The 14,807-nt window shown below is 39.2% G+C and overlaps 1 protein-coding gene and 1 long non-coding RNA gene across 5 annotated transcripts in view; one reads left to right on the forward strand and one right to left on the reverse strand.

Annotated features, from left to right (window-relative positions):
- Positions 1-1,723: 1,723 nt before the first annotated feature.
- The window catches only part of LOC142818580 (uncharacterized), a 29,055-nt gene continuing 15,971 nt past the window's right edge, over positions 1,724-14,807 (forward strand). The window contains exon 1 of the long non-coding RNA XR_012896114.1: positions 1,724-1,751. This is a non-coding gene — a long non-coding RNA (uncharacterized LOC142818580). The remainder of the gene's footprint in view (positions 1,752-14,807) is intronic.
- The window catches only part of USP7 (ubiquitin specific peptidase 7), a 217,355-nt gene continuing 206,867 nt past the window's right edge, over positions 4,320-14,807 (reverse strand). For all 4 annotated transcript variants that reach the window (XM_075899282.2, XM_006124597.4, XM_025185416.3 and 1 more), the window contains 4 exons: positions 14,015-14,134; positions 11,393-11,464; positions 8,228-8,318; positions 4,320-5,692 (listed from right to left, as the gene is read on the reverse strand). In XM_075899282.2, the coding sequence (XP_075755397.1) occupies positions 5,586-5,692; positions 8,228-8,318; positions 11,393-11,464; positions 14,015-14,134 (390 nt within the window). In that variant the 3' untranslated portion in view covers positions 4,320-5,585. The remainder of the gene's footprint in view (positions 5,693-8,227; positions 8,319-11,392; positions 11,465-14,014; positions 14,135-14,807) is intronic.

The following is a 14,807-nucleotide window of genomic DNA, read 5'->3' on the forward strand; positions in this document are numbered from 1 at the left end:
GTATCATGAGCTTTCATGGGCAAAAACCACTTCTGCAGATGAGCTGGAAGCAGAGTGAGACACTCATTCTGTATTCCTTTTGAGGACATCTTTGAAGTCCCACTCACGAAAAGGATTTTACAGTATTTCACTAACATTTAAAATATGATTCTTAGTCTCTTAACAATCCTGTTTTAGAACAGGAAATAGTTTGGGCTTTCAAAAGGGAACAGCTTAGTTTCAAAGTTTCTCTCTTTCCTAATGGGTTATGTAGTGTATGTGGGGGAAACAGGAAGTTCCTCATCTGATTATAGACTCACAAAAGCTATTTTCCAGAGCTGGATGGAACATTTGCACCAAAGTGAAGCTTGGCTGAAATATGCTGATGCAAAGCAGACACATTTCATGGACAGCTGTTTAGAAAAATGCTGCATTGGGAAGTTTTTTAAAAGTAAAAGCATCACTTTATAACTTGATTAGGGCAGTGGGATATTGGAGATGACAAGTTTAAATCCCTTGCATCAGACAAAGTAGGGACCCCTACATGCCAGGCTACGCTACACTCTTATCTCCAAGATAGAAACCTTCCCCCTTCCTTCCAAACCAAAGCACTAGTTTTGATTTAAAAAAATGTACATTGCCAAGCCCGTGTTTGAGAACATTTGCAAGGCTTTGGTTTGTTCTCATGTAGAATAAAAATATATTTCAAAACCTCAACATTTGTCATGAAAAGGAACAGTCCATCCTCTGGCCAGAATTACCCTTTTTTACCATGAAGACCATTTTTCATAGGAACACTTCTGTCATCAGTCAGGATTGGGGTCGATAAGCTCCTGACAGGTCCTCTACTCTGTTAATGATGATAAATTTTTCGCTGCATGCATGCATTTGCTCCCCAGTCTAGTGTATTAACCATGTGGAATTAATTAACATGACAGACTCCCAAGAGTGCCCCAAAGACCACAAACTAGATAAGGATCGAAAACACCGTAGTATGTTTATTGCCAAGAGACGTACAATAATAGTTGTCAGTGAACAGACTTGCTGCTGTGTCACTACACCTTATGTAAGCCAGGGCAATGGACTAACACCCAACTAAGCGCCCTGGATTTCCAGCGCACTCCCCCTCCCCCATCAGTCTGTGATCACTCTTTGGAGTGTACTTTTATACACAGGTAAACACAAGTTATTGTGACGGCGCATTGGGGTTTTCCCAGCCCCTGCACCCCCGTAATGGCAGATACACTCCACCAGCCCGTAGAATAGAGGGAGTTTATTGCTTCTCCAGGATATAGCACAGCACAGATGTAATGTGGTTACAGGGCAGGCCTAGGATGCCTCCGCCCCCCCCTTGAGATGGGGGAGCCTGGGCCCCTAAATCCCAGCCCATTGCCTAGGCTGCTTCCTCCATGATACCAGCCAGAAACCTAACTCACTCAGTTCCAGCCCTGCCCCCAGCCAGGGCTCCACTCCCCTTCTTCCCATTGTTCCGCTCCGTGGGAGATAACTGGTCAGACAGGTTCGAAGCCCCCTTGCATAATGACTCATCCCCTGCCCTGCTGGGCCGTGCTACAGACAGGGGAGGTCACCCACAGCCCACTGCCCAGCATAGCAACCAGCAAGGTACCCCCACCACTATGTCACAGTTATACATCACTCCTGATGTAACAGGTTGCCACCCTCTGTTACCTAGTTAACACCTCTTACCTCACAGAACAGGGGTTTACTTACTATCCATCATGCTGTCAACTCTGACCTGGTCCTCAACTAAGGTCAGTATGTACATTATCTGTGGATATGCGGGAGGTACCAAGATGTTTCTTAATGAGTTGTTCTGTTACGACCCTTCTAGAACATGCTTACCGCCTGTTCCTGGTATCTTTTGGTGTTCTTTATGCTTGACCTGGCTTATACTATTTTTCTTTAGCCAAGCCTCTTTCCTGCTTGCAGTTCCACTGAGTCAAAAATCTTGCTCACTAGATTTCAGGCCTGCTAATTTTATATTGCAGACCCATAACTTACTACAACTTCAAGAAATGGTTAGATTTGTCAAGGGATTGTGGTTCATTCTGCAAAATTTTAAGTCTACAATCAAGACCAAGTTGTCATATCTTCTGAGCTGTTCAGCAGCTTTTGACTCAAGGTAATCACATTTCTAATAGTGAAGTAAATGAGACACCCAGGCACACACGTTCAGTGTTATCCTAGTTATTTTATTTACAATATGTACAGTTCCTACAGAACATAGTTTCTATCAGAAGGATACTAGATAGCAAAAACACAGCACACCTTAGATCTACAAAGTGTCAACTATAGCCAGCACATAATCCACAGGACACACTGACTGCTCCAAGCCTCAGGACTACAGATTTACATCCCAGCAGTGTCAACTCAGACAGGTGAAGGGCTGAGGTAGATACAGTACACTGAACTCCATGTAGTTTATTATTCACGTGTGTCAACAAAAATTCTGCCATATTTGTATCAGCCAAACCCTTATCACCACTGTTAAGTGTGCTTGTTGCTTGCCACACTCAACTCCAAGATGTGACAATTTCATTGGTGCAGTATGAATGCAGTAGGTAAACACTCTGGGATCCTTTGGAATGAAAAGCACTACACAAATATACAGTAGTATTTTTTCTATTTTCATAGCAGGAATTTAGGCTGCCCATTATAACAATGTGGTCCTGTGCTTACCTTGTTTTACTACAGTAATTTAATGCAGGCTACTATTTAGCTTATGAGTCAAAATACAAACTGAAAAGTGAAACCATCCTTCTTTTGAAGATTACATCATGTAATTGTAAATTTTTAAAATGAATTTAACAAAGGAGAACACAACTCTGATAAGACCCTATCTTCATTGTGATAGGTATTTCAAATATTCACACCTTCAGAGTCTCTAAACCTTTCCCCATCCCAAATAGCAAGTAACTTGTGCTCCATATCTTCTGAGAAAACCGAGCAGCAGAAAAAGTTGGAAGGAACAATGCTTTACATATGGGGGTCCTTTCCAAGCTGATGCACATGATAGTGCAGCTATTAAACTATAGATCTGGTATTAAAAGGCACCAAGAGCTTACTGTTGTAAAAATGAAATGGGGTTTTTATTACTTGAGCTATCTACTGAAACAGGCCAAGATCCACGATACTCTGTGTGACTCTGAAGGCTCAGTGACTATCCAGAGAAGCTACCCGATCAGTTACATCCAAAATATATTGTGTCCATTACTTCTGGACATCACAACTTACTTTTGAGTACAAACCCTGATATTTACTGATGGTCTAAAGAATAACCTGCACACTTTATAAGCACCAGTTGCCCTGGACTGCAGCACAACTTGGCCAGTTAACACAAATATAAATCAAAGGAAATCTTTATTCACTCTAGCCATGCTATTTAAACCATTTTATCCACCTGAAACAGATTAACCAGAGGACAAAATTAATATAAACTTGGGTTTACCTTGATTGGAAATAAACATAATCAAAGCAACACAACATATAATTAAAAAAAAAAATCCCCCACCGCACGGATAGTTAAAACTGGAAGCAGGACATTAAATTAAGTTTAAAACTGGAATAGAGGAGGAGGAACCCACTATAGATTTAGTTAAAAAACAAACACTCCTGCTGTTTTTTATAACAACCATAATCAATCTCAGAAAATATTGTAAAGGTCGTCACATATATATAACCCCTATTAAATGTTTATTGATATGTCTGATGAAAGTAAGCATCTAAGAATGCTTTTGATTATGAACACAGGGAACACATTACAGCAAAAATCTATAAATCTATTGAGAGCTTACCTTTAGAGACTCCAGATTTTACTTTACACCATTTATAATATTAGATTTGAGAATCTAGACCACAAAAAATTTGTTTTTACAAGGCAGGCAGAGTCAAGTTTACTACAAAGACTCTACTACGGCTTTACAAACAAACTAGTAAAATAATTTTTTATTCATCTTATCTGTACATGGCATCCCTCTTGGAAAACCTTTCATTTCCCAAGCTTGAAAATTAGAGGCAAAACATCAAGAAAAGAAACAAAACCAAAAGGAATCACAAAACAAAACAATCCCTCCCAGACCACTCCCAAATCCAAAAACCAACTAAACCCAGGGTTATACAGTGGCAACACCGAAACAAAACAAAACAAAACAAACCCAAACAACAACACCCTTCCCTCCCCCCCCCCCCCCAAAAAAAACAACCTCCATCTTCCCCCCACCCTCCATCTCAGTAAAGCCAGGTTATATATACATTTCCCAAACTGTACTTCCAGGGAGAGTAGAAATCTTCTTCAACCTCCACGTCATCACTCATTGAAGTAAAATTTTATAGAAAATTTTATTCAACATACAACATTTTCCAGCAAAAAAGGCAATATACAGGAAGAGGAGTTGTACACTGCAGCTACAGAAACAAAAAGTACTGGAAAAGAATGGAAAATTAAAAGTGTGGATTGCTGATTCTATTTGTACTGCACTCAAAACTAGACACTCAGCTGGCATTAGCTCCAAAATAAAAGGAAGCAGTCTGGGGACTGAAATAAAACTACACACAATGAATATCAACATCAGTGAAATTCACTTGCAGACTCACCCAACAAAATTAACCTCCAAGTGTTAAATTGTACATGTTCATTAAATATACAATTTTATTTTTTCTTTCTTTTTTTTCTCTCTCTCTCTTTTTTTTTTTTAACAAAGTCAACAGCTTACTAAACACTAGTGAGCATGCCCTCTGTGCTAAAAGGCTATTTCTTGTGTTTTTTCCCCCATTTCTTCCCATGTTAACTAAATTCATTATATTTATAATCCTTTCACCTGCTTTTGCCAACTCTGAGTGTCATTCTATTTGTCAAAAGGCAGCATAGTAAACCTTAATGGTATTTATCAATGTTTTTAAATGTAATAAAAATACCCAAATATCTTTTAGGACCCAGAGCATCCACTTGGCAAAATGGGATGCAAGGTAGTGACTGAATAACATAGGAACTAGTTTATTAAAAAAGGATCCTATGAAGCTGGAGGAGACAAAAATCCCGAATAAGTGCCAACAATGTACACATTGAAGTAGAGATTGCTATTTATTGATGATGTGAGTTTTTTGCATTTACAAATGCACAAAAATGTCATTTAAAGTATAACTGAAGGAAATAAATCTGATGTGAGTCTAAACATAAGACTTACTAGCTGCAGTGATGGGAAATACCACACCAGGAAGAGCAGCCAGCCAGCTTATGCCATCTATAAACGTACTACAGACAAATATTTTGCCAATGTTGACTGTTCTACTAAACTCTTCCCTCATTATGCTGACAATTGCCTTGTATTACGTTTACCATAAAATAACTCTCATTGGCATCCAAGCTTTATAAAAACACCTTCATTTTGCTCAAAAAGGGCAGTCAATAGATACAGAGAAGCCAAACTGAACAGCCTCAACAAAATAAAATTAACATCAGCAGCAAATCCTCTTGCTGAAGACTTCAGATATAGTGCACGTGTACCAAAGTTCTACCGTTGTTAAAAAGGTGCACACACACACACACTGATATTCGTCTCTTGCCTTGAACAAACTGGTTGGGTAAGTCAGTTATGGATTTTAATAGCTTTTTCAAGGTAAGTGTAGCGACTTCTCTTTGGGGCTTTATTGAAATGGTCAAGCCCTAGCCATGGCCTTGGATGAGACATGTTGCCTAGAAGAGGGGGGGAAAAAAACAAAGAACTTTTACTTACACAGTAGCAACTTTATATTTCACAAAATATTTGCATGCCCCTTACATGGAATAGCCTGAATCTTACAGTACTGAACAACTCCAAAAAGTCCAACGAACGTTTTCATAGTAATCATAGCATTGCCACTAAACCTATACCGTGTCCTCTTACTTGCATCAACTGACCGCTACTTAGCTGTTGCTGCCACAAGTTTACAGACAATATGATAAAAGGAAAAATTGGTGTGCTGCTTTATGTCCAGGGACAAGTCTGAATGCATCAGCTTTCATAGCTCTCTGAATAAAAGAAATGTTGGGCCTGTTTTGAAAAGGAAAATACTATCTAGCAATACCAAGCATCAGAGGTTGAACTTTATCATGGACATGCGATTTACTTAGGGTTTATCTATACTACTGCTGAAGTCAGTTTAATTTATGCCACTTGGGGATGTAAAAAACCCAGTGAGTGACATAAGTTACATCAACTTAAAGTGATATCTATATTGTGTTAGGTCAGTGGGAAACTCTCTCATTGATGTAGCACATCTTCACCAGATGTCATTCAGCAGCACTGATGCAGCACAGTAACGAAGACAAGCCCTTAGACTTAATATTACACTTGCATCAATTAACTCATTAGCTGGAATTTTTAACGAAATCATGCGACTGACCCCCTGATTTTAGTCACCCAAAACAGTTTACAAACATACTGAAAGCATTGAAAATGCAGGAATTGTGTCAGCTGCGCAATTCAGTATTTTGTGTTGCCAATGACTGCTTTTCATTATGCACTGTACAATCTTTACAGTACTATTTATATATTTCTTACAAATAGAAAAAGGTTTAAACACTGCACTTTGCATAGATTTTCCCGATAGATAAGAGAGAATGTACTTTTTTCTGAGTACAATGGACAGTGCATTACAAAAGACTCTTAAAAAGAGACTTCCCACATCAAGCCATCACTTTCCTCATAATTAAGGACACCATTTTTAATTTAAGTTTGTATGAACTGTGAGTTAATAAGCACTGTTTGTGCTTTTGCTAAACTTTTGGACAAATCACTGTTAACTATGGAAGCTTTTGATTTATGGTAGACTACGATTAACACACTTTTTTTTTTTTTTTTAACACAACCACAATTAGATCATTAATAGAAACATGGGTCCTTTAAAAATCTGTAGGTTAGACAACCTCAATTATGCTGGCTGGGTTATACCAGTGTAACAGGAGTACTGCTCCTTGTGTTACCAAAGTGGGAATTGGGTGCAAGTCATCTTCAACCTCCTTGCAGTGGGAGAGAGGGGGAGGAGAAGGACACAGGACTCCATAAAAATGGGCAGCAATGCCAGGGAACATACTGATTCAGTACAACTTATACTGGAGCTCCTGTTGAAAATTCAAATTTTCCTTTTCCTAGTGGAACCCCTAAGAGTTCACCTGGGTAAAGAGTACAGTGCACTGGCTCAACTTCTCTCTGAGCAAGCATAGTGAATGGAGCTCTAAGCATTAGTCAAATAAAGGACACTATGAACAGGGTACACAAACGAGTGTGGATTAGGGCTATGTTTCAGCACAGTAACTCAGCTCAAAGTATATTCACACAGCATCCCTTGACAATGTTCGTTCCTGGTTGATTCCACCTTCATTGAACACTTACTATGGTCTCTACAACAAATGTAAACTCATAAACAAAGTTCCTTGTAAGCTGCAGCTGCACAGCTGTTTTCTGAGCCCCAGACTGAGGTTCAAAACTCCCACAGAGACAAGGAGCTCCACTGACCTGCAGAGGGAGGGGTGTCTAGCTAAGCAGGGGGGAAAGAGGGGTTCAGAGGACAGGGGAGTTTGGAGAGTCCTGTCTGTGCGAGGAGAGAGAGAGGGAGGCAGAAGCAGAAACCCAACACTCTTCTCAAGCCTCCTGTTTTGGGAAAGGGGATGTAAGGGACTGACTGCATGGCGCAGGTAGGGGAAAGAAGGGGTGGGTGGGTGCTGAAATTGGGGTGAAGTGGAGGCAGGGAGCAGTTTGTTTGGGGTACCCTGACTCACTTGCTGCAGTCCCCTCTGTCTGGGCTGGGGGAGGAGGGGGTAAGAGGGGAAAGCAGGCTGTGTGTGCGTGCGCGCGCATGCACACATGCGCATGTACCAGGAGGATATTTGCATGATTACTTTTCAAACAAAGTTTACAAAGGTGTTAATGGCTTAAGGTAAAAAAGAAAGATTCTTTTAACAGAATGCTTGGGGTATTACAGATATCTTAAACTCTGATCTTAATTATTATTTTTTTAATTCTGTGTTACTAATTAATACATAGTAAATTGTATTGCATTAAGGCCAGATCTTTGCTATGTGATAGAGTTCTGGCTCTTATGATTCAGAAGTAGCAAGTTTGAGGTGTAATGCAAGTGTTTTAGAATGAAACATTATTATTTCCCGAATGAGGGATGACTGAATAGCTAAATAATGGCAGAAGAGCTGCTGCAGTTTAAAAGAATTGAGTGAAATCAACCAACTACTTACCAGGTTGGGGCTCAAAATCTTTCAAGTTCACTTCGTACTCATCCTCATTTAGGTACTGGTGTCGACCCATCATTACAATGGCAAACTTAAACTTTAAAAGGAATAAACTGTTAAGATTCTGGATGAAAGTAAAATTCTACAAGTTTTTCAGCTATCTATATTTGGTGTAATAATACAGAAAGAATATTTATCTGGAGTGGCACATATTCCAAACAATAAAGGAGAGAACTTTATGAAGTATTATTTCTAACATTCCCACATAGCACCTTCTTTCCACTCCTCATCCCATAATCTGATGAAAACTCAGTAGCATTTGATTTAAACTCAATGACTTCTCCTCTATTAGGAGAGAAGCTGTTCTTGATTTGATTTTAACAAACAGGGAAGAACTAATTGAAAATTTGGAAATGGAAGGCAGCTTGGGTGAAAGTGATTATGAAATCAGAGTTCATGAGTCTAAGGAATGGTAAAAGGGAAAAAAGAAAAATAAAGACAATGGATTTCAGAAAGGCGGATTTTAGTAAACTCAGAAAGCTGATAGTAAGGGTCCCATGGGAAGCAAGAGTAAGAGGAAAAACAACTGAAGACAGTTGGTAAGTTTTTTAAAAGGACGTTATTAAAAGCCCAAAAGTAAACCATTCCACTGCATAAGAAAGATAGAAAGTATGGCAGGAGACCACTTTGGATCAACTGGGAGAGGCCCATTGCTCAGTGAAGAGGGAGAAACAATAACAGGAAACTTAGAAATGGCAGAGGTGCTTAATAACTTCTTTGTTTCGGTCTTTACCAAGAAGTCTGATGATGAAGGAATGCCTAACATAGTGAATGCTAGTGGAAATATGGTAAGTTTAGAAGTTAAAATAAAAAAAGAACAAGTTAAAAATTACTTAAAGACAGATGTCTGCAAGTCACTAGGGCCTGATGAAAATGCATCCTAAAATACTCAAGGAGCTGATAGAGGAGGTATCTGAGCCTTTAGCAATCATATTTGAAAAATCATGCCCATCTATAAAAAGGGAAATAAGAACAACCCAGGAAACTAGAGACCAGTCAGTTTAACTTCTGTGCCATGGAAAATAATGGAGCAAGTAATCAAGGAATTTATCTGCAAACATCTGGAAGACAATAAGGTGATAGGTAACAACCAGCATGGATTTGTAAAGAACATATCATGTCAAACCAATCTGATAGCTTTCTTTGATAGGTTATCAAGCCTGATGGATAAGAAAGAAACAGTGGATGTGGTATACCTAGACTTTAATAAGACATTTGACAGAGTCTCGCATAACCTTATAAATAAACTAGGTAAATACAACCTACATAAGGGGGGTGCATAGCTGACTGGATAACCGTTCTCAAGAGAGTAGTTGTTAACGGTTCACAATCATGCTGGAAGGGCATAACAAGTGAGATTCCGCAGGGGTCTGTTTTGGGAACCCTGTTCAATATCTTCATCAACCATTTGAATGATGGCATAAGAATATGATAAGAATATGCTTATTAAGTTTGCAGATAATACCAAGCTGGGAAGGGTTGCAACTGCTTTCGAGGACAGGGCCAAAATTCTAAAAGATCTGGACAAACTGGAGAATGGTCTGAGGTAAATAGGATGAAGTTTAATAAGGATAAATGCAAACTACTCCACTTAAAAAGGAACAATCAGTTTCACACACACAGAATGGGAAGGAGTACCTCAGAAAGGGATTTAGGGGGTCATAGTGGACCACAAGCTAAATATGAGTCATCAGTGTGATGCTGTTACAAAAAAAGCGAACATGATTCTAGGATGCATTAACAGGAGTGTTGTGAGCAAGACACGAGAAGTCATTCTTCCGCTCTATTCTGCACTGATTAGGCCTCAATTGGAGTACGGTATCCAGTTCTGGGCACCACATTTCCAGAAAGGTGTGGAGAAATTGGAGAAGGTCCAGAGAAGAGCAACAAAAATGACTAAAGGTCCAGAAAACATGACCTATGAGGGAAGACTGAAAGAACTGGGCTTGTTTAGTTGACAAAAGAGATGACAGAGGGGATATGATAGCGGTTTTCAAGTGTCTAAAAGGGTGTTATAATTTTTCTTCTCCTTGGCCTCTGAGGATAGGACAAAGAGCAATTGGCTTAAATTGGAGCAAGGGAGGCTTAGGTTGGACATTAGGAAAAATTTCCTAAACTGTCAGGGTGGTTAAAATAAATTGCCTAGGGAGGTTGTGGAATCTCCATCACTGGAGATATTTAAGAGCAGGTTGGATAAACATCTACCGGGGATGATCTAGATCGGAGTGGAGAATGATTTTTAAAAGGGGACCAACTTCAGAAATTTCTGAACTAGTCCCAGGCCACGCCGGAAGGGGCGCGACCTCAGGCAGAAGGGGTGGGCAAAGTAGACTTCTTGTGCTTCCCTGATTGGCCTGGGCTAGGAAAGTACGAGAAGTCTTCTCCCTCTCTTTCCTCCGCCGCCTAGAGAAAAATGCCTGTTTTAAAATGGCTGGCATTCCCTCTAGGAGCCTAGCAGAATGAGACCGTATGGCTCTGCCTACCCCCGAGCCAATCAGGGCCTGGGAGTGGTGGAGCACGTGATGTCTCTTCACCACTGCAAGTGTGCGTGGCAGCTAGACACACTCTAGCCCAGGGATGGATCTGGCCCTGACCAATGGATCTGGCCCGTGACCACCCTGCCACTCATCCACCCCCAAGCCAATCAGGCCCTGAGGGCGGGGAGCGTTCAAAGCTTCTCCTCCACTGTCAAAGGCACGTGGAAGCTAGAGATAAACACTGGTTGTTTTGAAACATCCACCGTGTTTGTCTAGCCACTGCACGCTCTTACAGGGTCAAGGAGACTTTGTGCGCTCCCCCGCCCCCAGGTCCTGATTAGCCTGGGGGTGGGAGAGCAGCAGGGCGGCTGTGGGCCAGATCCACCGGCTTGGCGGGCTGGATCTGGCCCATGAATGTCCCTTTGCCAACCCAGATCTACATGGTGCTTGGTCCTACAATGAGGGCAGGGGACTGGACTTGATGATCTCTTGAGATCCCTTCCAGTTCTAGTATTCTATGATTCTACAGTAAAACTGCAATTCTATATTTCTTAAGTACATTGAATTAGAGCTTTTTTATTTTGAACTCAGGATGAATAAACTGCCATATGAACTCTCCACAACATGACATTACCTTTTCAAATTCTTTTTCTTGGATGTCCAGCATTGTTTGAATTCGCTTCATCACCTCTCTGAAGTGTTCACCCTAATAATTTTTAACAGTAGATTTTAACAAAATAATTTAAATCACCAATATTATAAAGAGAAATTGGATAGAGACTGTTGTGATTTTCCTGACAAATCCTGCACTCAAGTACAATTACATAAATCAAGACTACTCAACACATGGCCCGTGGTTTGCATGCAGCCCTTGGCTTGTTTGTTTGCAGCCCATGTGTGATTTGTGTTTACGTGGGACTCAACATGTGGCATGCAGGTGGGATCTTTTGAACATGGCCTCTACTGGGAACATACTCCACAACAGTGAGTCAATATAATGGTCTTCTGTTGATATGTGTTTTAGTAGTTAAATATCCGGACTATCATTGCTCATTAAAAGTGCTGTCATATGGGTGGAAATCAGGTAAATACTGCATTTTATTAATAACAGCAGAACTGACTTAAATGGGGCCTGCGTATTGTGTAGACTTGCCTTAATCTTTGTATTCATGCCTGTCAGTGTGAAAGAAGTTATTTGCATATATATTTGCATGTACATGCAACCACACTTAAGTTGTGACCCTTGGCATGTGCTGTATCATTGTGGCCCCCGGGGCTTCCAAAGTTGAGTAGCCCTGACATAAATTATTCAATGACTTGCAGAAATTATAGAAATTTCAGTAATGAAAATCTCAATTTTTCAGTTCACACTGGGTCATCATTGGGTTGTATGCAAATTACTCCTAATCTGATTGAATACTCACTTGCATAATTTTTTACATATGTATAAATCTGGCAAAGGCCAGGATACAAAGTGAGATGTGTAGTAACAAGAAAACTAGTGGTTGAAAAAAATCTTCTCTAGCACTTTATCATTTTAAATCCATATACTATAACTTGTAAATCTCTATCCTCGGTTACTTAATTTCAAAGATAATGGTATCTCCGCTTTGCATTATTTTATAAACCCACAAAAGACGATGTAACTGGAAAAACACCAAAAAGAAAATACTCAATCAAAAGTCAGTCATTAAGAGGAGGAAAAAATGAAAACAAGTGGTCTTCCTTAAGTACTCAAGGTTTATTTGTCACGGATCACAAATATGAATGCACACAGCTAGTCTCTTTAAAATGTGGGGCAATACACATAGTTTTATGTTCGAGAATTTTAGAAAATGAGATTGGCAAGTGAAAGCAAACAAAAAGATGTTAATTTCCAAAATTCTAACCTAATTGTTTTCAGTCTTAAAGTGTTTCATTGTCCTTCAAGATAACTCTTGATTGTAGGACAAGAACTACGGAGAATAATTTTAACTTCTAATGATAGGACAAGAAGCAATGGGCTTAAACAGCAGCAAGGTAAATTTAGATTGGACATTAATAAAAACTTTGTCAAGGTGGTTAAGCTCTGAAATAAATTGCCTAGGGAGGTTGTGGAAATTCCATCATTGGAGATTTTTTAAGAGCAGGTTAGACTGTTAGGGATGGTCTATATGGTGCTTGGTCCTGTCATGAAAATGTGGGACTAAGCTTGATGACCCCTCAAGGTTTTTTCCAGTTCTATGATTCTATAAAGTGTATGCTAAGTGTTAAAAATAAGCCATTTTAGTTCAGAGCTTATGAAGCTACATTCTAATGAGGCTCGTACAAAGTGAAAAGTACTCATTTTTCAAGTCATCGCTTAAAAAAAGGACACACAAAATCTTCATATCAGCCACCTCCCCCCCAAAAAATCTTTAGGCAAGCAACAAAACAAATCATGAGAAATTTCAAGCCACAAGGAATATTTTAATTACAAATTGGGCCTAAAAGTCCCAACTCATTATGTGTGGCAGTACACACACAGAGGAAGGTAGTCACTGTCTTAGAGACACTTCAGGCTAAAAAGAGACAAGACAATATTACAAATATTACATATTAAATTTAAATATATAATACTAAAGTAACCAGAGGCAAGAGAGGAAATTGCTCGGTTTCTACATATAGGGAACTAAGGCCCAAAGATGCTAAATAATTTGATCAGGGATCACACTGGGAGTCTGTGGAGAAAACAAGGAATGCTGAAATCAAGTTCATTGACTTAGGCTACATCTCTACACTACAGCAGAAAGTCAACTTAAGATACACAATTCCAGTTGTGTGAATAATGTAGCTAAAATCAATGTATCATAAGTAGAGTTACCATGGGGTCTACAGCGTGGTGGGGAGTGGATTGTCAATAGGAGAAGCTCTGCCATTGACTTCCCTTACTCTTTTCATCCACTGTATAGTAACAGGGTCAATTTGGAGAGCAATCTGTGGTTCATTTGGCAGGTCTTCACTCTACCTGCTAAATAGGAATGCTGATGGATCGATCTCTGGGTATCGATCCCCATGATAGTGTAGATATAGTCTCGGACACAAAACCACTATTCCATTTGAATTTTCCTCTGTAAGTCAGGACGGACAGAAAACAAATTTGAGACTAGAATGGTTCTAAAAAGCATTACTAAAGAAGCGATGCTTTAATACATAGACACCTATCACAAATTCATTCATATAGGAAAAGAAATGTTATGCAAATGCCACACAGGGGAATAACAAAAACATGCTGTACCTGGTGTATCCTCAGCAAGAATGGAATTCCAAATGTCCCAAAAACCTCTTTGTGGAAATGTGCTACTGTAATTAGCATCTCATTTTCCTTATCTATATCTACCTGGTCCAGAGGGATTTCCTATATTAACATGTAAAAGCGGTGATCATAATGAATTAAAAATGCTATCATGCACATTAATGTTAAGTATGTGAAAGCATAACTAATGGTCTTTACATAATGAACAATTTGATCCAAGTAATTAAAAGCTAAAAGAGTTTCTTGTTTGCAAAACATCATTTAGAAAAGTCTTCTTTGTCAGAATGTCAGAGATGAGGAGAGAACTTTTCCCATAGAAGTTAAATTCCTTCTACAGAATGCCTAACAAAGACCAAGAATTGTAGGACCACTGTAGCAAGATACTTCACATTTACATGCTGAAAGAGGTCCTTTCTTTTTATTATTGCCTCTGAAAATCGCTTTTGTTTGTCATGATAGAAATGGCCCCTTTTCTAATGGATCTCCATTATTTGCCATTTTTCTTTAACTGACAGCTGAAGGCAGGAGTCCTCAGGAGCACTGATTTACTCATGAACTGTTTGTAAGTGGTTGCCAGAGTAATAACACAATGTGTTCTTTCCCTTTTCTTAGCAATACAAATTTGAATTGACAATTTAATATTATCTTCAACTTAATTAAAAGTTCTGAAGTACATGAAGTTTTGAATGCTTACATTATTTAAAGTAAAATTGTAAATCTTGAGAAAAGTCATATCCTATCTAATCTGACTTTAAAATATAACCTTAATTAAGAA

The sequence above is a fragment of the Pelodiscus sinensis genome, chromosome 15 (genome assembly GCF_052426305.1).
Source record: "Pelodiscus sinensis isolate ZL-2025 chromosome 15, ASM5242630v1, whole genome shotgun sequence".
NCBI classification, from domain to species: Eukaryota; Metazoa; Chordata; order Testudines; family Trionychidae; genus Pelodiscus; species Pelodiscus sinensis.